Raw genomic sequence first — 25,893 nt, forward strand, 5'->3', positions numbered from 1 at the left:
TTTTCTTTCTTTTGTCTCCTTTACCTTTTTAGGAAGTTTAGGTGATGGAGAAGTTTTACAACTATTATGCTACCAAGCTGAATAAACTACTGTGAAAGCACATAATTCAGAGTACTCTAGCTAGGTTAAAGCTGTGGAGATATGTGTTGAGAAAATACCCATTTGTAGAACAATACTGGAGGTTGGGTTGCACTGAATGCCATTCACTATGATTTGATTGGCTTCCTTGTTTTCACAGTTGATCACTGTGAAGTTTCTTGCTTTTTGCCCAAAGATAATGATATTTATTTTCTCCTCTGCTAATGTGTGTGCTATTTCCAGCCAAAGGAACTCTAAGTGAAGACACCATCCGGGTATTCCTCCAGCAGATCGCAGCAGCTATGCGTATTCTGCACAGTAAAGGAATCATTCACAGGGATCTTAAACCACAGAATATTTTATTGTCATATGCCAGTCGTAGGAAGTCAAGTGTCAGTGGCATACGCATCAAAATAGGTAAATACCTTTTTCTCTGATACCTTTTTCAATCAAAACCTGAGATCTTTTACAACTCCATCTTCTAAACAGCAGAGAGACAAAACTTGCTGTCCTTACTTGATAGTTTCAGATGCTTTTGCTTGTGTGGAAAATTCAGGCATCTTGAAACTTCCTAAACTTCTACCTGATGTGATTTCACTGAAGCAGATTGTATATTCATCACTCTTAATGAACTATTTATACTTAGCCACTGACTTCAGTCCTTTCCTGCTGACACCAGACAGCATGTTCTGCAGCTGGGGAAATGGTTGAGCAGCAGTTTGTGCAAATGATGCCACTGCTGTTTCTTGGCTTGCTGTTGGAAGAAAATACATTATTCTTTCAGTGAAACATTCTATTCCATGTAGTTGGCTGTATATTCTACCTGTCTTTTTCTCTCTGACTGGTAATTGTAGAAGATTTCAATAAGAGACAGATGAGACTTGAAAAATTGAAAGTTAACTTTGTTTTCATTGATGAATGTGTTTCTTTCTGTAGCTGACTTTGGGTTCGCTCGTTACCTGCATAGCAACATGATGGCTGCAACTCTGTGTGGTTCCCCTATGTATATGGTAAGTGACTGTGTATTTCAGATTATGTTGCTCATTTCAAACATTCTGCTACCAGAGCAAAATCATTTACTACATGCAGATTGAAAAATGCCTAATGTTACTTCAGAAGTATTAGGGCAACATGCAGTTCACCTTTCCATGGCTTCACTAGCTACACTGAGCACTTCTCAGCACTGTAGGGAGGAATAATCTTGGAGAGGTAAAAGGCAATACATCTTAGCATTAATTTTTTTTGGCAAATGAATTTAATTCCCACTTACATACTTTTTATTTTCTCCTGAAATAAGACATTATCTCCTTCCCAGCTTCCAAGAAAATAAAAAGTGATCAAATATAGGCTAGAAGAACTGTACTTAGTTAAACTACTTGATGTTTTCATTCTAGTAATTTAATGAGTTTTATCACATGTGGGACAGGTTTGTTTGGTGTTTTGTTAAAAGTGCCTTACTGAACTGACTTTGACACTGCCAATGCTGCACTGGATGATCATGGGAAGATGATTTTGCTTTTCCTTTTTTTCAGTTTTAATTTTGCCATTCTTTACAGGCCCCTGAAGTGATTATGTCTCAACACTATGATGCTAAAGCAGACCTGTGGAGCATAGGAACTGTGATTTATCAGTGTCTTGTTGGAAAACCACCTTTTCAGGTAACACTTTATTTCCTTTCCCCCTCTTTTTAGTCTCATGGAAATTCCTAGGGCTTTTCCTTCCAGTCATGAAAACAGAAGTAGTGATGTCTGAGTGTAGTGGCAATGCTTCAAAGGCAAGATCACTTGAGGGTACCAAGGGGAAAGTTGCTCATACTTAGTCTATGAGGTCAGTGTGTTCAATCCAAAGGAAATGTATAAGGATACTCAGTAATGAAGTTACTGCTATGCTTGGAGTTTGCTCCTTTAATGCCCATAAGTGAAAGTCTACTTTTTTTCTGTCTGTGTGCATAGGTACAAAAGCTGTTTTCGCCATGAAACTGAACTTTAATTAATGTACATTTTTCTTTGACAGGCCAATAGTCCTCAAGATTTGAGAATGTTTTATGAAAAAAACAGGAATTTGATTCCTAGGTATGTCATTTACATTTGATAACTGAACATGTTTTCATCCTTGGGAATGCCTGGGATTTGTAAAAACATATATGGCATTGATATCTTTACAAGGATGTACTATGATACTGGTGACACATGTTGCATCTTGTCTTCACTGGATCTTGCTGAGTCCTGTACTAAGTCTATAGAGCATGCGTAGTAAAGGCTTAAGGACATGGCAGAATGCTGACTTCTTGAAATTTAATGTGTTCTGCATTATTTAGTGTCCACATTAAATTTAATGCATCTTTTACTTTCTCTTGTGTGCAGTATTCCTAGGGAAACATCAGCTTATCTGGCTGACCTGCTGTTGGGTTTGCTTCAGAGAAACCAAAAAGATAGAATGGACTTTGGTACGTAACATTTCCTTTTGCTCTCTCGACTTTCCTTGGTAGTTGTGTTCATGTGAGCACAGTAACTGTCTTGACCTTTTGTCTACAGCCAATTACATGAGAAGTGAAGTATTTTTTTATTGTCAGTTATAAAGAAGGCAGAGTAGCCAAAATAAATGATGAGGTAATTACTGTCAGTGTTAAGTGATGGGCATAGATCATGATTTTGCTGTTGAGTGATGAAATATAAAGTAGCTCATTCTTTCAGTTGTGGCCTTTCCTCCTCCCTCTAGTGTTACCTGATACACCTTAAATTTCATGTCACAGTCTTATTTCTGCTACTTTACCTGATGATTTGGATCCAGACTGGGAGCAGACATCCCTGAGCTCCTTGTGCAGACATCCCTGTGGTGTGGTAGCTGTAACAAAGTATCCACTTTGGAAGCAAAGTTGCTTTAAATGGTTTCCTCCCCGTTCTTTTCTCTTGTTAGACTATAAATGTCCTGACAGTGTTAATGGTGATACAAACTGTACATTTGATTTTTACCTTGAAAGCTATATATATGTCTGAGGGCAACGAGAGATGTGATGTTACATCGAAACTCTTTGTTTGCAAAGAGTTCCTAGTATTGCACTTGGGTGTTGCTAGCTCTAGAGACTTCTTTGTTTCAGTGAAATATTTTCCCTGGGGTTTGAGTCCCCAAACAGTAGCAACAAAATCTGTGTCTTTCGATTTTACTAAGTCCTAAAATTTTTTAACTGTTCAGTGACTGAAGTTTGCATGTTGTTAGACATTACTGCAGCACCTGTTTAGGTCTGCATGTTGTGTTAGTCAGGAAGTTAAACCTAGTCCAAACTAGATGGATATCCCCTTAACAAAAATGAACTTGTCTGGCTCCTGTTTACTGATGGGTTTAGCTTTTTCTCTTTAGCTGAAGATCTTTCTTTGCAGAACATTGTTCTAACTTAAGGTATAAGGCCTCAAATTGATACTTTGGAATCCTTCAGACTGGCTGCAACTGATGCCACTTCATTATTAGTCAGGAGTAGATTTGTGGTGCTTTGTACTGGCTGGATTGTCTGTTACTCCAGTCTCAGCTGGGTTTTTTGTTACCTATTTCTGTGAAGGTTGTAATGATTCTTCTCTTTTATTTGTTTTTTAATGGAAACTCAGGCAGCATTTTTAAAAGGCAACCACTGAAAAGTTAAATCTTGATTGTTCTTCATAGCTGCATCTTGTATGTTGTATTATTCATGCTGGTAGCATTATTTGGTTTTGTAGTTATGTCACGGCTACGAGGAAATATTAATCTTAAACTTTTAGTTAAGGCTAACTTAGCTAAATACAGTTATCTTTTTCATTGTTATTATTTTTGTATTGATAGAAATGTGCTTTAATACTGAGCTTTGTTAGCAACAAGATAGGTGACCCATCACATTTTAATCCATGGAATGGAGAGAAAGAGCCTAAACCTTAAAGTCTCTTCATGCTCTTTGTAGATGACACCTAGTTCTTTGCTCACTATAGTTGTCAGCTCTTGTGATGCTGAGATCTTGGGCAGTGGTTACAACCCAAAGTTAGGCATGCTTAGTTTTTGTTTCTGCTTGTGAAACTTCACCATTGCTCTTTAGTTATACATGCAAACTTGGTTTTGATGCAATACTGAAATTGACTCATTCATCATGTGTTGTCCTTGTGCATTTGTGATGAGACGACTGTATTCATTAGCCTGTAGAGAGAGGGGGATTCAAAAGGTCTTTTAGTTCTTCAGTTGAAGCTCAAGATTTTCATAGCTCCTTTTATTTTTCTTTTCTTTTTTGCTCCAATAAATATAAAACTCTTTCTTTCTTAGCATTTTGGACTTGAAAATGCCAGTGCTAGCATAATGAAAGTGTTGCTCTCCTGAGAATCAGGAGTTTTGTGTGTAGACAGGACTGACATAGCTCAACTCCTGTATGTAAAAACTTAGATCCAGAAAAAAATCCCAGTAACTAGGTAAAACACCCCAGATGGTAGTGGCAGTATTCACAGTTTGATATATAAATCTGGATGTGTAGAAGAATTAATACACAGCAAACATGGACTCTGAGTAATCAATTCCCCTTTGCCCTCTGAGTGTGCTGATCCCTACAGTTTCTTCAAATATAGGAAATTCACTGTATCATTTCTGATAGTGGTAGAATGTATTTGTGCTTAGAAAGAAAAATAGAAAGCAGAATGGTAGTGATGAAAGTAATGTTTTCCTTGGCTGAGCCACTTAAAGGGCCTCAAAGGGGCTGCTCTGGAATGTGCTTAGCAAAGGGAGTGAAAGGGAGAGTGTATAACCGAGCTCAGTTGCTTGTTGTTGAAGTAAAAATAGCATTGGAAATCTTGTTGATCTTCCAGCAATACCAAGAAGAACAGCAGGTGTTGTACAAAAGCTCAAGAACACCTGATCCTCGTGTTAAAGTTAATCATTACATTGTTCTTGCGTTGCAGCCAGCCTCCCTTCCTTATCAGGGCATGGAAGAAAGTGTTGTTGAAGGAAGAGGAGATACTGCAGGCTTCAGATTCTATTTTTTTTTGTCCTTGCTATTTGCTTACATCTGATGAACAGCATTGTTTTTCCTCAACTCTTAGAACGTTAAAGTTTGAAAGCTCAGCAGCTAGCTCCCACCAACTCTCAATTTCCTCTAACTAGCTTCCTGTAGAATAAAACTTTCCATGTTAACTAACAGCTAGCCAGCTATTTATGCCAAGGCAATTGCATCTCAGCATAGCTATTTACAAGAAATGCAAAATGTTATTGTTGTGACAGTAACAAGATAACTGAGAAGAGTGTTAAAGGAGTAGTGTTTAATTCTGCTTTACACTGTGAACTGGCTGCACAGGTTGCATTCTGCTTTTGCCAAGTGGGAAGGAGAATGGTTGCTGCCCTTGTGTTGTGATTTTTGGCCACCTAAGGAGTGGTGTTAATGGACTCAAAAATAATCCTCAGTTGCTGAGAAAGGCAGAAGTGAAAACACCTTCAGTGTTTGACAGGAGATGCTCATCCTTTTGAAGAGCAAATTAAAACAATTAGTGCCATATTGAACATAGAGAACATCATTTCATGAGGGGTATAGGAAAACTTCTTGTGTAGGTGATCCTTAAGTTCAGTCATCTAATGTCCTCCAGTCATTCAGTCTGATTTGCCTTGCTGGCTGTTGTTTGCAGTAATTCAATTGATTTTTGTTTCCTTTCCAAATACTATAGCAACATATAACATAGAAGGCTTTAATCTTTTATAAGCTCTTCACCTTCTGGCTCTGAAATATTGATTCTGGGAAGGCAACCATTTATTACCATCTGCAATATTGTCTGTAAATTCGGTGTCTTTTGTACATTTACCCACAATGGTTGTTTCTCTTGTTCTACAGAAGCATTTTTCAACCACCCTTTCCTAGATCAAATTTCCACAGTCAAAAAATGTAAGTAGTTTTGGGTTTTCCACTTATGTGTGTAAATGATGAATGTTGGGGGCTGGAAGGGAGAAAGATCAGCCAAATATCACACTAAGTGTTTATGAGGCATTTTCCTGAGCCTGACTGTTATTGTGCTCCACTGTAGGCCTAAGTGTTGAATCCTTTTCTACTGTTGTGCTAGACTGAAATGCAATATGTACTTACTAGTTCCTTTGACATTTCAACTGAACTTAAATCCTTAAATACACAAGAGTATTTGCTGTGCTTGTAAGTTGTTTAAGGGTTTATGAATGGAAAGCAGTGAGGAAATGAGTTTGTTTGAAATTCTTCCCTCGAAGTCCACTTGTTTTTTTTTCCTCCTGGGCTTTTCTCTTCTAGCTTGTCCTGTACCAGTGCCCACATACACAGGCTCAGCCTCTGGCAGTTCCTGTGGTAGCTCTCCTTCATGCCGCTTTGCTTCTCCTCCAGTAAGTTCTCTGTTTTACAGAACAACCTCTGGAAAACATTTTCTGTAATGTTTAGCCAAGAGTTACTGAATTTTAGATCTTCCAAATCTTGAACTGTGTAAACTGTTGTGTTTAGGAGCACAGAGCAGGGAATACCCCTGCCTTTTGTTAGAAAAATGCCATTAGAGTTTTGGTTCTCTCTTGCTCCTTGTCTTGTGCTTTGTGAGGTTTTTGTTGAGGATTTTTTTGTTAAAGAAAAAGATACATGTACATATCCAATGCAGGAACAGCAAATCTTTAGATATGCTGATATGGTTTGCAATGTAATGACTCTTACTGGTAATTTTTGACCTGGCTTTTTTGTTAAGACCCTTTATACAGATACAAACTGATGCCTTCAATGTTATGTGGCATTTGCAATAGGTGCAGCTGTGTCATCAGGAGTGAATAAATTGCAGTTGTTTCACTTTACAGCCTATTGAATATAGAATTGTCTAAATTGACACCACAGGGTTGCACAGAATCTGAAATTTCTGAATTCAAATACGTTTCTATTTCTAAATATTTAAATCTTGGGCTGCTTTTAGTTTATTATCTTTTTTTTTCCCCCAAAATAGTGATGATTCTCACTTTAGAAGCTTCAGAGTTAAAAGAGCAATTCTACATTCTGAATCACTGGATTTACAGTAGTTTTCTTACTTTCCTTTTTCCACCATCCCTCTGTCCAGTCTCTACCAGATATGCAGCATATTCAAGAAGAGAATTTGTCTTCCCCTCCATTGGGTCCTCCTAACTATCTTCAAGTCTCTAAAGACTCTGCAAGTACCAGTAGCAAGAACTCCTCTTGTGACACAGATGACTTTGTTCTTGTCCCACACAATATCTCTTCAGACCACTCATGTAAGAACCTTATTTTTACATTTTAAAACAATTTCCACGTGTAACATACCTTTATGTCCTGTTACTCTTTAGCTTTAACTAAAAGTGTCTGAATTCACACTGGAACTCACCTCTTTAGTTTGATTACTCTTTGAAGGGAGACTGTTTGGTATACTTGCATGTCCACGTGGGATATTTTCACCTTCAACTGAATGGCCAGATATGCCAAAGATGCCAACATGATTTAAAGTCATGGAAAATATTGGGATTTGGCAGAACAGTCAGTTGTAAATAGCTGCTGATAACAAGAAACAGGAGTCTTTTAGTGGATGCAGGCACATTGTTACCTCCAGACTGACTGAGCATTTCTAGTACATGCTGTAGAGCTTTGTAAAATAAACAAGTGCAGGTAAAAACATTTTTTTAAGAGTGTTTAATGTGAAAAGGCATCAGACTGGGCTTATACAACAGAAAAACTTGCTTGTAGCACACTGCCATTTCACATTGTCCAAACCTGAATTGCCATGAAGCAGCTCTTCAGCTGATTTCTATACAATGCCACCAACTCCTGTTAAATATTTCACTACATTAGTGCCTTGGTCTCTGAAAGATTCCTGTCATTTGTTATTATGAATCTCCCAATGCTGATACCTTGTACTCTTAATCCATAGATTTCATTTCAAAGTTGTTATAATTAGCAGAGAACAAAATACCCTGACAAAAACAAACACTAAAGAACTGCCTTCCCAGTTACTGCTTTTTGAGGTATTTTCATGCAAGAACCTGTTTGTGGAAAACTTTTATACATTCACAGAACTTTGTCAGAAGGGGTTGTTTCTACAACAGTAATTCTGGAGATTTGGGTTTTTTTAAAGATTCAGCTTTGTGATGTGGATTTTCAATGTGTTCTTCTGCTTACTGTAGATGATATGCCATTGGGAGCAGCTGGCAGACGGGCTTCCAGCGAGTTCTTGATGTGTGGAGGGTAGGTGTGCTGAGCTTTAGCCAAAAGAAATGTCATGTTCTAGAACTGAGACTGCAGCTGTAGAACTGGTTGCTGGGTTTCTGGCAGTGAGGGGTTTTTGTAGCTGTGTGGAGTTTCTTAAAGATTAATATGCCAAGGTGAATTTAATAAGGATGTGTAAACAGCTCGAATGAAAGCTTTGCTGCAAAGGAGATAGCTTCTCTGATGTGAAGAATTGTCTTTTGACAGTGGTTTTGTTTTCACAGGCAGTCACCATTAACTATTTCTGGAAGCTCAGGAACTGTACAGAAACCATCCTCAGCCTCTTCTCGAAGTACTGCTTCTGGTACAGCCAACAGGTGGGTGATGTTGGCTTAGTATTTCCTCTCTTTTAAAAAGATTCTCAGCTACTATCAGGGTTGGTTGGGGTTTCTTAGATTGTGAATAGCCACTGGAAACTGAACTGAAATAGAAGCTAGACCTGTTTTTTTCCAGACCCTCTCCACTTCACGTGTTCTAATGGCTGATGTGTGCAGAGCTGACTTCCAGCTCTGGTGCATCCTCAAAAGATATTCTTAAGGAAGGAGAACTTTGTTTTGTCTGTTTAAATTTTGCACTGGTTGAAAGCAGAAACTTCAGAGACATAACTGACTTGTGCTTTTTGCTGTTATAAAGCACAGCACAGTCTTTATTCTATGAGTGAAGATGCAGAGTGCAGTTAAGTAGTTGTAAGAGAAGAGGAACTTAGCCCAGACCACTATGGATGTGTGTCTGGTGGATGGATTGTCTTAAGTCTGGTAACTGAGTGTGGCTTCTATGCAAGTGATTGCTGTGAACTTCATGTTTATGTCTCACAAGATACCAAAGAAGCTACATGAAAGAGCTAAACATATATCTCAGCTTTTCCCTCAGCAGGACTGTTATTAAGTCCTCTTTCTTCTGTGTGGTTGTAGACTTAAGTTTCTGCTGTTTCAAAGCAGAATTGATATTCATTCAGTGGTGCCTGGAGTCTTTCCTGTATGATACTGAAAAATATAAAGTTTAATCATTGTGTTTAACTGCTCATGTAATATCCAAACACAAGGGTTAGATTTGTCATTTGACCAAGTATTGAATTTCATAATGTTTTCAGTACAAACAGAGGATGGGTGGCTAAATGGGGAATAAAGCTATTATGTTGGGTGTATTTTTGGCTTGTGCTAATACTGCAGGGCTGCAGGTCAGCATTATTTGTTTAGAATTGCTGGTCACAAGAAAAGTTTGGTTGATCTTTGTGCAGTTTGTGAAATGTGCTGACATGGTCTGTCAATACAGCTTTGGCCTTACCTTTCATGTCTAAGGGCAGATAATGGGAATAGTTTGTCTGTAAAGATCCATTAGCTCTGGATCTGCTGTGTACAACAGATTGTAAATACATTTCCCATTTGAAATTGTGTCAGGTGTCACAGTTTTTCGAGTTCCAAGCTTTATGAAAATGTGTTATTTGTCTGTACATGGAGTTGAGGTAAACAGTCATGTGGTTAGGAACAGGTGACTACTGTTCACACTTTCAGTGTACTGCAATAGTTTGACTTAATTATTGGTGTAAGTAAATTCAGTAGCTGCCTGCTTGGGGCATGGTCTGAAGGAAAGAAGTGTGTGACACATCCACAAGATGCTGGGGGTTTTAGTTGTTTTTATTTCAGGTAAATGTTCATTCATAGTGTGTGATAGTTTTTGGTGTTGGGTTTGGGTTTTTTTCAACAAAAGGTTATACCCAGTGAAACAGGGATATTATTTTTCTGATTAGCTGATAAAACTCAATGATTTGTACCCATAGTTATGCTGCTTTCTGTCAAGTAGAAGAAGCTGCAATATTTCTCAGTCTCCAGCCAGCATGGGCAGAATAGGTAGAGGCAGTTCTCTCTCCTGTGGTTAATTGCTAATTTTATTCTCTGGATCTCAGAGAAGCAAGATTTGCATGCAGCTCTGCTTGCATCTGTATTGCATTTGCCCTAACCAGCAGCAAACCACATCAAGCTTGAGGATGCCTAACCAGAGCTTAGCTTTGGGCTTGGAGAGTCCTGAGGGAAGGCCAAATACTGTACCATGGCTCTTCACCATGCTAACATAGCATTGCTGCCTTGTTAGCTCATGGCTCACACAACTTGCTTGGATATACCTACAAGGCTGTATGAGGGCAGGGAAAGGCATTTTCCATGATGAGTACTTCAAAAGTAGAAGCAGCTTTATGGCCTCCTTGGCATCACTACACGAGTTTAAATAATATCTGCTTCGCCTCTCTTGGAAGCTGGGCCCAGGGAGCCTCCCTGAGCTCTATCAGTGTGCTGTGTCAGTCCCTGCAGGCTGCCCACTGCCTTTCTGTGCTTCCCACTTGTGAGACCTCCTTGCGTGGAAACTTTCAGGCCTTCTGCCAACTACGTTCTCACGGCCAACTTTCAAATTACCCTGTGATATCTAGGAACTGGGGGATAATAAAGGAACAAAGTTCTTTGCTTTTGCTAAGGAAGTTCTTTGCATGTTAGGAAGCAGTGTTTCATTCTCAGAGGTAGCAAAGAGAATAGGACAAATACAGTCAGAAGCCCAGATTCCTGTTCAGCTGTAGGCATGCACTGGGTGCTGTAACTAACTTTTTGCACATTTTCTTTAAGAATTTCTTACTTTCTCTGAAGAGATGATCAGGAAAGGACCAGATGCTAAACTGATTATCTGCCATAATGCCTGTTGGCTTTCAATTCTGTCCGTTGAATTGTGTGTTGCTTTAGAAGTGTCGGTAGCTGGTTCCATTGCAGTGGTTTGATTCCCTTATCAGATAGTACACAGAGGTAAGCCAGGTCACTGACACTTCAGTTGAACTTGGGTAATGCTAATCTGCAGTTTGAGGCTGTGGATGAATGTTCAGGTGTGTGGTTTTGGTCATTTTGTCAGGGCTTGGTTACATAACATGTTTTCCTTTCACAAGTTCACGGTGTCTCTTGGGATATCTCTTGACTGTGCTTTAGTGGCTTTTGTACACATTCCAGCCCTGCTGCTGAACTTCCTGTTCTCAGCACAGTGGGTTTTCCTAGAACGCTATTTAGAAGCCGTGGTAAACAGAGCAGACTGATTGGCAGGAAGTCAGAGGCATCTGTAGATCTCTGTGAGGCGTGACCAAGTGCTTCATTCAGCTAGTCCTGCCCTCACCTTGCTCCGATACCAGCCAGTCTAAGAAAGGTGGTTAGTAACAAACAGCTCCTGATCTTCTTCTGCGAGGTGTTAGAGCTAGACTAGGACAAGCTAAGATTGCCTTGCAGGCAGGGAGTGCAGAAGCAGCTTTTTTGCCTGTTTCTTAGTTTTCTTGGAATTTCAACAATGGTACAGTTCAGACAGAGACCTGTCTACCTGTGTTCATCTCCTGTCTTCATACCTTCCAACTTCAGGCATTGTCAGCCTTCAGTATCCCCCCGCAGCGAAACGGCTCCTATCCCAGTTCCCACTCAGCTCCGGAATTACCAGCGCATAGAACAGAACCTCTCCTCCACTGCCAGCCCTGTGTCAAACCCCCATGGATCACCAAGGTGAGTTTTTTGGGGGAGGGGGGTTAAACTCCTTTGTTTTTTCACTGTAGTTTGTGTTTGTACCCTGACACATGTCTGTGCTTTCTTGCTGATGTCATTTCTTTTTTTCTGCACAAAAACATACTTAAAGAGACATTTGAATGATAACCAATAATAGTCCTTCACAATCTCAAGATTGTTCAATGGGCACTTGAAATTTTTCACAACAAAATGAGCTTGTTCTTTCACTCAACTGCAACCCAAGAAGGTAAAAAGATGAAGCCTTGCTTTCTTATTCCCCTTTGTGTATTATGTGGCATTACATCATAAACTAGAAAGTCACTGATAAGTTATATTTTGTTTTCACACATGCAGTGATGAGTTGATTCATTGTTCTGTAGAATATCAAGGAAACAATTTTTGGCATGCTAGTTAACCAGCCTGTCTTACTACAAAGCTCTAGTGTGCCAAACTTATTCTCTGCTTTGTGGTCTACAGGATTGGAATGGTGAAGGTCAAAGACTTGAAAAAGACTACTCAGAACTTTGGAGTTCTTTACAAAACAAAAACCCCATGGTTCAGTGCATTTTTTTTCAGGATCTCTGATTTTATAATAGTTGGTACACGTGGGGAAGTGCCTGTCCCTTAAATCATCTTGTTTTCAGTTCTCTGACTTGTATAACAGACCTAGTATGAAAACTGGCATAACCTGTGTTGATGTAAAAATGAGCATTTGCAGCAATACATTTCACTTGACTGTAAATCTTATGATCAGGTTGTCTGAAGATTAGGAATCCATGTGCTAAAGGATATCTGGTGTAATTTTCTCCAGTTATCAGACTCTTATGGCATTGAAAGTTAAAAAGTCAGTGTGAACAAAGGGAATTAAATGTTGGGTTTTTTCAGTGTGGGAAGCTTAGCTTATTAGCTCAAAAAGCTTCAGCACCACAACTTTCTCTTTAAATAGCAGTATTTTCTTTAATTGATCCTTATACTCTGAAGCTTATCTCAAGGAACTCCAGTTACTACAATGTGTGTAACCATTCCTTTCACCTTGTTAGAGCTGGAGTTGTGAGACGCTCAAATACTAGCCCAATGGGCTTCATGAAGATGGGCTCCTGTTCTCCAGTACCAGCTGACACTGCACAGGCTGTCGGGCGCAGGTTATCCACGGGATCTTCTAGACCTTATTCTCCTTCACCACTAGGTAAGCCCAGAAATTCTGAGCAATTAGTAAAGATTTTTCTGGAACAGTAATGAAGAACACTGATTCTTGCCTGAAATTGTCTTAAACCAAAATCTGCCCAACTAGGTCACCTTTGCAGAAATAATTTCTTTCAAACGATTCACAGAAGTAAACTAAAGAGGTTTTGTTTTGCTTTACCTTCATTTGTAGGTGAAGTATAAATGGTAAATTGACATTCTGATTTTGTTTGTGTAGTTGGAACCATACCTGAGCAGCTTGGACACTGTTGTTGTGGACAGCTTCAAGGACATGAATCAAGGAGTAGAAACTTCTCAGGTGAGTGACTTTGGATAATGCAACCAGTATTATTTTGATGAATTTACTTCAATGTTTTGTGAAGGAGGAGAAGACATAATATTACACCAGTAGGGGTTAAGATGAGAAACTGGGGAAGTGGTTTCTGTAGGAACTTAGCCCAGTTGTGACTGTATCAAGATACCTTTCCCCATAACTAATTCCTTGCACTATTCCCTTTCAAGAGGAAAAGCAACTGAGATAATGCCTGTCTTTAAACAGGGGTGGAAGTGGATGGATTATGATGAATGGTAGTAACATGCTTCTCAGGATCTGGTTTTGATAGATCAGCTGTGTCATGCCAGTCTTCAGAAAGGGGAGGGAGAACTGCCAGTGTGCAGCACGTTTTCGTCATTCCTTTAGGAGGCTGACTGGGATCTGATGTTAGTGTTCCTAAGCACCCAGTGAGCTTTGCAAGTCATAAATTATTATGGCATGCCAGCAGAAAAGGGGAAAAAAAAATCAGGGAGAAATAGGACTTGAAGATGTTCCAAGACTGTTAAAGAGGGAATCACACTGTAATGCCAGAAGGACGGGGCATAAGAACATGCAATTCAGCAACGTGTTCTTTCACTCTGGGCACATTTTGGATGCAGTTTCTTCTATATCTAAAATACTAATTATACTCTTTGATTTTCTAAGAAGTGGTGTTTAAAACTGCATTGTGGGGTTTTCCCCTATTTAAACACTTTCCAAAAATCATCTGGAGATGACAGAGCATTAATTTGTTGGAGCAGCCATATTTCAGATACCTGGCAATTATTGTATGAAATAAGTTCTGTGATGTGTTTCAAGAGTTGCCATCGTAATTGCTGTGCCACTCCCAGTCTCGACAAAAGACAAGGAATGAGTGAATCCTCAGATTTGAAATAGTCTCTTAAAAAGGTATGAAGAGACTACAAAGCAGTGTGTAAGCTTTTCTTGTTGCATCTATTGTTTGGATAGAATTTCATAGGGCTGTTAGTTTAGTGCCTTTTGCCAGTGTCAAACCAATTTGAACTTATAACATACCACAGCACTGTTTTTATGGCTACAAGGGTTTTTCATGTTTCATTTCTTCATCTGTTCCCTGCATTCTTTTCCTTCTTAAATAAATGTAGTGGTATTTTTGTTTGTAAAATACCACAAATTGCAGCAAGTCTGTTTCTCAGTATGTAAATGGGTTTGGTAAGCTGTGTTTTGCTTCTGGGTGAAGTGAGGTCATCTGTACTGAGATGGACTGAAGATGTCTGTTGTATTGTAGCTTCTGAACTAATTGAGCTGCTTTTGCTGCCACTGGCAGCAGAGGATAAACTTCTAATTCAGAAGCCTATCCTGTGGTGTCAGTGACACCAGAAGAGTAACCAGTGAGGTTTCTGAAACGAGGTGAGGAGTTTCACTGCCATGAGATAGATGAGCAGAGGGATTTCAAACAAGCAAATTCTTGGCTGGGAAGTTAATGAGAAATAGTCTCTGCTCTGCTGGAGCTGCAGGCAGAAAGGCTGTTCTGAAACATACTGTTTAATGGAGTGGAATGAAATCTAGATGAAGTAGCTCATATTAAAAATCTAACTAGAAAAAGCAAGGGCTTAAGAAGATTGAAGGATGTGTCTTAACAGCTGGGCACTTAGCAAACAGCAAGAAGTTGGTGATGGTTTTCTGAGCAGACATTTATGCAATGGAGTCTGTTTCAGAAGATTGTCTTAACCAGCTCTTAAAAATCATATGTAGTTCAGTTTTTCAAGTGAAATTGTCACTTCAGAGTCAGCTCTTTGAGGTTACAAAGACAGGCATTTTTACCTGGGAAGCTGTGGCCATGAAGTTGAAGTGTTCTGTACTCTTTGTAACTTTGCACAATTTCTCATCACGAGACCTGAAAATACCATGAGGAAGAGACCACTTACTTAAATTTCAGGTTCCTTATTTTGAAAGAGGAAGGGCACCTTTTGAGTAGGTGAGATGTTAATAGGAGATATTTCCCCAAAGTCTTCTGTTTAAAATGACTGCTTGTAACTCTTATAACAGACTAAAAAGTAAATGACTGCCCAAAGTAATGGTCCCAAACTGTTCCATCTGAGTAATTTGATTCTCTTTAGTATCTAATTTTCTTGCAGGGTCTATAAAATGAGCACCCTTTTGTGTCTGCAGATTAACTCCTTATGTGCAAAAGAAGTGATTACTATGCAATATAGCATCCATGCACTTGTTTGCAAGAATGTAATTCCAGTACTTGAGAATCTGTTTAATCCAGTCTTGGGGCTGGAATTTCAGTATTGGTTATGCTATTCCTGCTGAATCCAACCACTTGATGCAGGTTGCCAGAGGTACTCAGCTGCTAGTACAGCTGTCACCCTGAAATCTTGCCTATTTGGCAGCTTGAATGTCTCATAACTGTAACTTGGCCTCAGTCCAAATAGCCAAGAGGCTAAATCCATTCTCTTTGCTATCTAGTGAGTTACGATCAAACATATCTCTCAATATTTGCAGTCTCATCTCCTTCCAGTTTAATGTTACCTCTGGCATTTTGCTCTTTGTCAATATGTTTTCCAAGCTCTGCAAGTAGAATTTCACTTCATTGTTTTTTGTCCCCACAGGTTCTCCAGTACCACCGTCTCAGTCTCCACAGTCACTTTTGATGGGAGCGAGGTTGCAGAGTGCTCCTACTCTCACAGATATTTACCAAAATAAGCAGAAGCTCAGAAAGCAGCATTCAGACCCAGTATGCCCATCTTATGCTGGATATGGATACAGTCATTCTCCACAACCAAGTAGGCCAGGTAGCCTGGGAACATCACCTACCAAACATATGGGATCCTCACCAAGGAGTTCAGACTGGCTCTTCAAAACCCCATTGCCAACCATCATTGGCTCTCCTACTAAGGTTTGTTCAGTTTGCCACTGTCAGTAAAACACAAAGTGGTAACAGACTGCCTGAAACCATTCCCAAGAATATTTTGGGTTTCTAACTTTGGTTTTGATGTGTTCTTGGTCTTGATTCTTAAAGGCAACAGCTCCTTTCAAAATACCTAAAACCCAAGCATCCTCAAACTTGCTGGCCCTGGCTAATCGCCAGGGCTCAGTGAATACCCCGTTGCAGCCTAAAGACATGACTGACCCAAGGGATTTCACACACTTCCACTCGACCCAAGGAGGTGAAAAGCAGGCAGGAGAACAGCACAGCAAAACTACATTTGGCAGGTAGGCATCATAGGATTCATAACCTGTAAAGCTGGGTGGGTAGCTTGGCAGAGGAAGGTACATTCCATACAGCAACATAGAGGGGAAGAGCATGCACAAAGTGAGCTGTGCAGAGATGCTGAGGTTTGGTGTATACAACAGAAACATTTTGTACTCTGTATAAATATAGCATGGACTTCCTGGAGTGCTTTATATTGCTGTCTAGTTCCCTTTTGTTTTCATTATCTGAACATGAAATTTCATTGCCTCTGTGATGGCTGCTCAGTTTTGCCTTGAAAAATCTAGATGACGGGATTTAGAGTCCGGATTTTTAAGAGAAAGAGGTCTCTTTCTATAGTTAGCTACAAATACCAACTAATGAACTGTGTTGTGATTTCATATCTTTCTGTCTAGATCTGTCAGTACTGGGAAGCTGTCGGATCAGCAGGTGAAGGCCACCCTTGGGGGCCAGTTGTATCAAGGAAGCACAGACAGCCTCAACACCGAGCGCCCAATGGATACAGGTGAGGAACAGATTGGTGTGTCCAAGCTGTCTTCATCTGATAGGGTTTTTTTCTGGAGTGCCAACTAGATACAGTTCTGCTTTCCAACTTCAATAATCAGTTCTGACAATTTTTAGCCTCAGTACAGAGGGTTGGGTTTTTTTAATCTTGAAGGGGATATGTCCCATTTCTTTAGCATAGCTTTAAAAATAACTGAGACAGGAAAATATCCATCTCTGTGCTAAACACAGAAGGACCATCACTCCCTGTACTAGCTTAAAGGGGTTGAGGTTTCTTCCAATTTGGTTTTATTTTTAATACAACATTTGTGACTCTCTTTTTTCCTGGAATTTCCCAATTCTGCCTTTTTTTTCATAAGAAAGCCAGTTTATGTAACTCTAGGTCACTTTTCTCCTCCTCACACCTTGTGTTTTAGCAGATGGAAGGAATTGTGCAGAGAGGGCTGGTCTGTAGTTTCCAGATGTGTCATGGTCTACCTTTAGAATTTTTCTGCTGTATCTTTTGCTGCAGGAGTGGTGTTGTCCTCAGGCTCTTAGAGGGAGTCTCTGTTGCTCTTTTGTAGTTGAGAGTAGGACAGAGAGAGAATGAAAGTATAAAGCTCTTGACTCCTTCTGTGTATCACCAAGACTCTTTGCTGAGCTTGTTTTATTCCCTGTCAGAACTTCTAACTAGAGCAAAAATCTTGGATCTGCATCAAAGCACGTTGTGTTGCAGTGCTCTAATTTACTGCATGTAATTACTTATTGGTATGATTATATGTAATAGGGGCTAATTTGCTGACATTTTCTCTTCCAGCTCCAGCAGGGGCCTATGGAATTGCAATGGCACCTCCTTCCATGGGAAGTGGGGCGAGTTCTCGGGCTGTCATGTTTACTGTTGGGTCCCCTCCCAGTAGTGCTACCCCTCCTACCTGCACCCATATGGTGCTCAGAACAAGAACCACCTCAGGTAAGACTTTTCTGACAGCTGTGGACTGTTCTCAGACACAGTATTTAGGTTTGCACACTCCTTGGGCCAGTAATGCAATTACTGCCATGCACAGTGGGTCCTCCAAGTCATACAGTACAAGTAGAGTAATATCAGACAGCTTCAACCCTTTCTCTCCTAAAGAGAGGGCCAGAGGCATGGATCTGTAATACAGAGGCATGTAACCTCCTGTGCACACAGCGTTCTTCCACCATGGGGAGTGTAATGAATCTCTGTGACAAAGATGGAGAGGAAAAGTTAGACTTCCAGTTGTGCATTTTGGCCTGCTGCTGTGCATTGTACCAGAAACAACACACAAGGGGTGTGAGCTGACTGTGTTGCAGCATGTTGGCTGTGTTGACAAATACCAAATATCTCAAGTGAAGGCTTTCCTCTGCTTGGGGTGAGCAGGAGTCTGCAGCAGCGTGCTTTGTTAACTACAGCACAACCTTTGGTCTGTACTGTTGGACTCTCTGCTTTTTAATCCTTGTCAGCCATTTGCCAACATCTGTGGTGTAGCCTTTGCATTCTCTACAGAGTGATGCAAGGAGTAATGAGGAGAGAGCCTCCCAAGAGTGAATCTGTGATGACTGCTGCTTTCTCATTTGCTCTCATCCACAGCCCCAGCGCTGTGAGATTGGAACAACCTTTATTAGACTGAATGTGTGTGTTATTTTTCTTGTAGTTGGATCAAACAGTTCTGGAGGGTCTCTCTGCTCTACTAGTGGCCGTGTATATATGGGCTCTCCTCCTGGTATTTATATGGGTTCTTCTCCTCCGGGAGCCGAGGCGGCTCCGAGTCTGAAGTACATGCCTTATGGTACTTCGCCTCCCAGCTTAGAGGGCTTTATCACTTTTGAAGCTCCTGAATTGCCTGAGGAAACTTTAATGGAGGTATAGACAAAATCATTTAATGTTTTATAATGTGTAATGCTGCTCAAACAGAGACATGGTGAACAGGGCTGCTCAGTGCACTGTGTAGTTTCCCCTTCGCTGTCTCACGTACTCGTTTGATATTTAAGATCTTTAAAATATTTCTGTATCAGTTGTGGCCAATTTCTCTTTAGTAGTTATTCCTGGCATTCCATGTATTTGAATAGGTAACCAAAGGAACCTGATGGTTTTTGTTCACCAGAGCTTCCAAAGAAGCCTCTGTTTTAATGCCAAGTCTCTGGATGTGGGTGCTGACAGTAGCAATACTCCCTCTGGGCATTGTTTTTAACTGCTTCTTCACAGTCAGTGGGTGACATTAAATCCTACTTGTGGGAAGAATGTCCTATATTTTTAAAAATGTGTGGAGGAGTGGCACTTTAAAAACACAAATTGGGGTGGTCTTTCACCAGAATGCTATCCTTGGACTGTGAATTTTTCAGGACAGATTGCTGTTCTGTTCTCTCATTCACATCTTGCTGGAAGGTGTTTGCATCCCTATTGAATCTAGATGTTATAACATAAATGACAGTACCCTGTATCCTTCCCACAGCTAGAGTTTAAACTGTATTTAGACCTGCATTACTAATGAGAAGGTTATAAATACTGCTAAGATGTGTTTGATTAGCTCTGAAGGCTCTTTTTTTGAGCAGAGACTGTGCATGTAGTATCTCTTTTAGTCACCATGAAACAGTGAGTTATTAGCTCCAATTGAAGTTGTTTGGTTTAAACTGTAAACTTTGGCACTAGCCACCTTTAAACACAATATAATTCTAGATCTAAGTGTAAATTAGAGTGAAGCAGAGAAGTGTGAAGCAGATAAGTATGAAACTTTAGACCAGTTCTCTTGTAGGTATCCAGTCTGGTCTATGATAAAAGCCAAATGTTCCTCCTGGCTTCTCATACGAGTGCCGAGCATACTTTAGGGTTGCTGATAATATAATAACAAGTAATATGTCCCACTTGTGATTCCTTTAGTTGCTCAGGTTTCAACAAACATACAACTCCACGTCTCAATTCCTTTGGCTTTGAGAGCCTCTTCAGTATAAGCAACCATATCTTGAAATCATCAGCAAAGAGAGAACAAGTTAATATCTGTTGATCTTTTTGGACCCATTTGATTGTGCAGTCACTAGTGCTGGCTCTACTGCAGTGTGATTTCTGCCTACAGTTGGCATACCAAGAAATCCTCAAATGATTAGCAAGAGTTTTAAGTGTTGCCTTATGGCTTTTAATGGTTAAATTGTCTTTTTTTTCCCCTTTGACAGAGAGAACATACAGACACACTGCGTCATCTAAACATGATGCTGACATTTATAGAGTGTGTTCTGGATCTGACAGCGGTCCGAGGAGGAAACCCAGACCTGTGCACTTCTGCAGTATCACTCTACCAAATCCAGGAGAGCATAGTTGTTGATCAGATCAGCCAGCTGAGCAAAGAATGGGGGTAAGTATGAGGTCAAACAGTATCAAGAGAACTAGTGAATACCAAATACATCAAAAATGTGTTCAAATTGTGCCCCTTTTTGTTGGGAGTCATGTTGTACTGGGTGGAATCCATCATAGGTATAAGCTTTTAATAGCTGAAGACAGATCAGAAAAAGCAAAAGACAGAGAGACATTTGCTAGCAGACAAATAAAAGGACAATGTTTTCTGGCCTGACAGATAAGATGGGCAAAATGGTGAGGGGTTCAGGCTTGAGGTGCAGCAGTGCATTCGTAAGCTAACAGAAGTTGTTTAGTGACTCATCTGTTCTTGATGACCAGGCTGAAGCAGCAGCACTGAGGTGGAGGATGGGAAGTGGGGAATGGAGTGTTTTTCAGTGGAAGCCACCAGCCCTAATACCAGAGGAAAAGCAAAGAGAAATATGAGGAACGTGGAGTAATGGGAAAGGGCAGTTCCACTTCCTGCCTTCTTCCTGAAAAAAACACAACCCCACCCACCCCAAATTAGGGAAAAAAAAGAGTAAAAAAAACCAAAAAAGCCCTGCAAAGTGTTTGCTTTTCACAGTTAAGAATCTCAGGGGCATAGGAAATGACACTGTGAGAAAAGTACAGCCTGTCGCTTGTGGTAAGATGTTGACCCTGGGCAAGTAGTCCCCACGAAGAAGTGTTCCTTTTTAAAACATCTAAAGCAGTTTGTGTTTGCTGCTGCAGCTACTGGATGAGCAGATGCACTCTCATCTCGTGACAGTGTTTGTGAAGGGAAGGGAGGGGTGGAGTTGCATTTTAAACATCTGTCTTCCTTTGCTGCTGCTGCTGCTGCTGGGTCCGATGTAGGGTTGTGATTAAAAAGGTTGAATGTGTTGAAGAAAGGTGATTTCATACATAAATACTACTTTTCTTTTTCCTCTCTCTAGACAAGTAGAGCAGCTGGTGTTGTATATGAAAGCTGCCCAGTTGCTGGCATCTTCTCTGCATCTTGCCAAAGCACAGGTCAAGTCGGGGAAACTGAACCCATCCACTGCTGTTAAGCAAGGTAGAGACAATAGTCAAGTTTGCTTTGCTTGTGAATTTTCTTTGCTGATGACATCTCTCCAAAAGCTTCAGTTGCAACATTTGTTTGTCTTCTTCTGTCCAAGGGAGTTGTAGATATGTACAGTTGCACAATTCTGATAGTAAACAGGTACAGCCAGAAACAGTTAAGAAATGGGCAGTTATTAACTTGAAGTGGAAAGGATTTGACGTACTGGATTCATAGAAATGGCAGAGTAAATAAACATTCAAAGAACAAGTTGAAACAGATCAACTTTGCTAGTGCTAGGAAAAGCTGAACTGAAGGTGGTTTGGGTTGGTTTTTTTTCCCTCATCTTCTTATCTTTCTTGCAGTTGTGAAAAGCCTCAATGAGAGATACAAATTCTGTATTGGCATGTGCAAGAAACTGACAGAAAAGCTGAATCGTTTCTTTTCGGACAAGCAAAGGTTCATTGATGAAATCAACAGTGTAACTGCAGAGAAACTCATCTACAGCTGTGCTGTAGAAATGGCAAGTTACTCCTTTTACCTAAGTGACAGGACACTGAGATGAATTGCTTCCTACTCTCACATAGCTCTTCTCCACGACCAGAAAGTGGAATGTATGTTTCCAGAAGTCCAGGGTAGTTTTTGTCAGTTATTCAGTCTCTTTCCTGCCCTGCCTTAACTGTGGCCAAAGTTCCTGGCAGATGCTGTTCCTCAGGGACATTTCCCCTACATCAGCACATTTGGTACACAAACATTAGGAAGTGAACTCCTAAGCCACACAGCCTCATGTGCTGAAGTCTCACACAGTAAGGCTCAATAAAACTTAAGAGGCAACAGAAGTAGCCTCATTGACCTTACCAGGTCAGTTTGAAGAACATCAGCCTGTGTATAAAAAGCAAAACCAGTAGCAAACATGTGGAAACCTTCTCATGTAATTGATAAACTCTCTGTCTGCTGTGGAGCAGATGCAATAACCGTACAGGAAACAACTGCTTTAGTGATGAAAGTCTTTTAACGTAGGTGTCCCACAGAAGACACTGGCAGATGTTCTGCTTAACCTTGATAATGATTTAGGCACACACATTTAGTTTGTCTTCTTTACAGGAGAATGTAAGGTAAAAGCAAGCATATTTGTTCATATGTTGTCTTAACACATGTAAACACAAAAGACCCATGTAAGACAGCTTACATGTGTGGAATATCCTTAGGTGATACAGCACAGGTGCTGTGTTCTCTCAGACTTCATTTTGTTGTTATAAAACCAGATCAGCTAAATGAAGGCTCAAAAGTAGTTTCTTCCTGACACTTTCATATCATTTGAATCTTTCATTTCATTACTTGCCCAATGCACTTTATGTAACTGAATCTCCTGAATGATTCCAGGTTCAGTCAGCAGCTCTGGATGAGATGTTTCAGCAAACTGAAGATATCACATATCGATACCACAAAGCAGCCTTGCTGCTGGAAGGACTGACTAAAATCCTGCACGACCCTGCAGACATAGAGAACGTGCACAAGTGTAAGTTTATGTGGAATAATGAAAAGCTTGAAAATGCCATGGAATTGTAATGCATTGCAAACTAACACTGAAGTCATCACTTTGTTTTTTACCTCCCTCTGCAGACAAATCGAGCATCGAGCGAAGGCTTTCTGCACTTTGCTATAGCACAGTGGCTGTGTACGAGCAGTAGGAATATCCTGAGGACCAGATGGTGTGAACATAAGGGACCACATCAGTGATACTGCACTTTTTTCACTACAGCTTAATTGTTGTCTTTGTTCTGCCCCACGTTGGAAGATGATTCTTACATTTCTGTGGTGACTACCAAAGAAACAGCAGCGTATTCAAAGAGGAGAAACTCCAAAAGTACACTTGCCTTACCAATCCAGCAGCTCCTTTCTCTTCCTAGCAACAGAATTTAAAAGAATCTCTCTTCATGTTTCAAACTGATCCTTGTACATGTGCTTTGGACTTGAATGATCAGGTTGGTTCTTTTCCTCAATGAGTTTCATAGTGAATCCTTCTGCATCAGGTACAAAAAGACATTTCCCTCAGAAGTTTCCCTCAAAGATTTGTGAAGCGTATGTTAAAGTCATCAGTAAAATATGACAGAGTGAATTTGGGAAACCCTGACTATGTGGAAGTGCTGTTTGAAGCTTTTGGGGCTAAGCTGGCTTGTATCAGAGCTCACATGTTGTAACCATGGCTCAGCTTGTGATCTGAAGGGATGGCAGAAACACCAAGGGGGGAAAGGTGGCAATGGAAGAAATTGGGCTCCACCTGTGGAAAATCCCCAGTGGCTTTCAGCTGATGTGGATACAATTTCATGATCTTCTTCCAAAATATTTTGTTTTGCACTAATTTACTAAAGCAACTGTATATTCATTTTTGAAGAACTGTATAAAAAAGAAATATTAGAGCAAGAAGGCACAATGGACTTGGCTGAATTTCATTTCAGTGTACAGAAGATTCTTTACAGAATTTCAAATGTAGCTTCTAGAAGACTTTCAAACAAACTGTAAAAAACTTGTATTCATGTGAACCTTGCCATTTTATACCTATTTCTCTAATACTTGAGTAACTACTGCTCTGGACTTTTCTCTCAGTAATAGCAATGTTGAGTTGCTGGTTGTTTGCTTTTTATATAGATTTGGTTGCATCTTTTGTTGTGCATGCTATGATACGTGCATTGATGCCTGCAGTCTCTAGGGGTGTAATGACAGTTCTATGTAGTTTGTTTCTTGGGCAGTATTACAATAAATACTGTAAAACTGAAAGGTTCTGCAAGGAACCATGCAAACCCAGAAGATACTGTTGGGGTTTGAGACGCTGTAGATGATGTAGAAGATCTACATACGGTGTGTGAGGAATCAGGATTATCTTGTGTGCATTTTGGAGGAGAGGTGGGAAGCTTCATTTAGCCTTATAGGCATTAGCATTTCAAGCATCCCATGGAATCATCAGGACAGTGATTTACAAAGTATTTAGGTAGATCAGCTTCTCTGGAAATGGTTCCTATACTTTCTTTTTGGGACTTTTTATTTTGTTACTCAACTGCTTGAATACTTGAATAAACCATTCTCCAGGACAAAATCATTTAAATCCTCTGCAACACAGTGGTCTGAACTATTTGACAAAGTTGTACAGGGCTTACATGTCAAAATCTTGTTTCAGTGTTGGGATAACCATGTGTTTCCTTTCCTTTGACAGAGTAATGTACTTTTTACCTTATTTATCTGTATGAAATGCCAACAGTTAATTTGAAAGTGTTTGTTTATATAATGTTTGTATTTTTAGGTCTTTAATACGGTGTTTCTACCTCTCCTTTGTAATTGCATGCATCATTCTTGAAACTAGGTAATAACTCACTGAGCTGTTGTGTAATAGCCTTTTTATTATGGCCTGTATAAATGTATATTAAGGTTAAAAAAATAAATACTGACACTAGAAGTGTTTCTATGGTAAAACCAAACTTCTGTGTCTCTGTAAATAAAGGCCAGCAGTGTTTGTTAAAGAAAAACACAACCCCAGTCTGTGCTTGAAGAGTTAAAGCAGTTGCTGAATGTTCCCTGCTTGAGCCAAGAGATGCTCACCTCAGCAGTTGGATGTGCCACCAGGGCAGGACGGGCAGCGTGCTGCAGTTTATCTCTGCATAGTGCTGGCACAAGGTGTCCCTGACTTTGTTTTCTCTTGCTTTAGGAAAACAATTTACCCCACCCTTTTTTTTTTTTGGTAACTTGGATTTGAAAACAAATATGGTAAGTAGGTTCCTGGTAACAGCTGGATGTGCTTTCAACAAGGAGGTTATTGGCTGCCTCTAGCAGAGAGGAGCTGCCAGAACAGCATAGACAGAGCTAATTGTCAAAACATGGCAGCAAGTTATAATTTCTATCTAGACTTCACAAAAAACAGGCTTTATCCAGTGTGTAGCTACTGTCCTCTCCCCAGCTGAGGTGTGCTGTGGGAGCTGGTGTGTTTCTTAGTTGTGACTGGCATGTGAAGAGGATGAGGAAGGAGTGAGCAGGGAATGCTAATGATACGTCTGAACACAAACCTGGGAGCAAAGCAAAAGCCTTAATGCACAAGTGTAGGGGTCAGGCTGCTTTTCCCAGGAACTCACTGCATTTTGTTGGGTTTCTTGTTTCTTTTTTTTTTTCCTCAGGATTCAAGCTTATTCTCCTTCCACTCTTGCCAGCGAGGCTACAGCTGCACAAACAGGGGGAGAAGAAAAAGGCTATTCTTGTTGGCTGTTTTCAGGAGGAGACCAGTGTTCATGGCCTGTCTTTCTGCATAAACTCATTCCACAAAGATCCTGAAGCTGTCCTCTGTCTTCAGCTCTCTGCACTGAACAGCAGGTGCTTGTTTCTACCAAATACTTCTTTTTTTTCAGCCTTTTGAAACCCAGAACTTGAAAGGAGATGTTTGATGTGCTGCTTGTCTAGTTCAGCTCTCTAGCATCTACTCAAGAGCCCCACGTTCCGTGCGTGATCCACTCTCTCCATAGTGTGTGATGTCGACTGGGAAATCTGAACCTCATTTT

General features: G+C 40.2%; 1 protein-coding gene across 1 annotated transcript in view; it reads left to right on the forward strand.

Annotated features, from left to right (window-relative positions):
* Nucleotides 1-24,878, forward strand: part of ULK2 (unc-51 like autophagy activating kinase 2) — a 37,919-nt gene extending 13,041 nt beyond the window's left edge. The window contains exons 6-28 of the mRNA XM_062012592.1: nt 322-495; nt 1,015-1,088; nt 1,635-1,736; nt 2,092-2,150; nt 2,442-2,524; nt 5,903-5,953; nt 6,326-6,414; nt 7,122-7,293; nt 8,197-8,257; nt 8,503-8,595; nt 11,656-11,793; nt 12,834-12,979; nt 13,214-13,294; nt 15,886-16,172; nt 16,296-16,489; nt 16,883-16,992; nt 17,788-17,940; nt 18,644-18,852; nt 20,157-20,335; nt 21,249-21,367; nt 21,718-21,875; nt 22,736-22,871; nt 22,976-24,878. Of these exons, the coding sequence (XP_061868576.1) occupies nt 322-495; nt 1,015-1,088; nt 1,635-1,736; nt 2,092-2,150; nt 2,442-2,524; nt 5,903-5,953; nt 6,326-6,414; nt 7,122-7,293; nt 8,197-8,257; nt 8,503-8,595; nt 11,656-11,793; nt 12,834-12,979; nt 13,214-13,294; nt 15,886-16,172; nt 16,296-16,489; nt 16,883-16,992; nt 17,788-17,940; nt 18,644-18,852; nt 20,157-20,335; nt 21,249-21,367; nt 21,718-21,875; nt 22,736-22,871; nt 22,976-23,043 (2,936 nt within the window). The 3' untranslated portion in view covers nt 23,044-24,878. The remainder of the gene's footprint in view (nt 1-321; nt 496-1,014; nt 1,089-1,634; nt 1,737-2,091; nt 2,151-2,441; nt 2,525-5,902; nt 5,954-6,325; nt 6,415-7,121; nt 7,294-8,196; nt 8,258-8,502; nt 8,596-11,655; nt 11,794-12,833; nt 12,980-13,213; nt 13,295-15,885; nt 16,173-16,295; nt 16,490-16,882; nt 16,993-17,787; nt 17,941-18,643; nt 18,853-20,156; nt 20,336-21,248; nt 21,368-21,717; nt 21,876-22,735; nt 22,872-22,975) is intronic.
* Nucleotides 24,879-25,893: the final 1,015 nt, after the last annotated feature.

This window comes from Colius striatus, chromosome 20 (genome assembly GCF_028858725.1).
Source record: "Colius striatus isolate bColStr4 chromosome 20, bColStr4.1.hap1, whole genome shotgun sequence".
Taxonomy (NCBI): domain Eukaryota; kingdom Metazoa; phylum Chordata; class Aves; order Coliiformes; family Coliidae; genus Colius; species Colius striatus.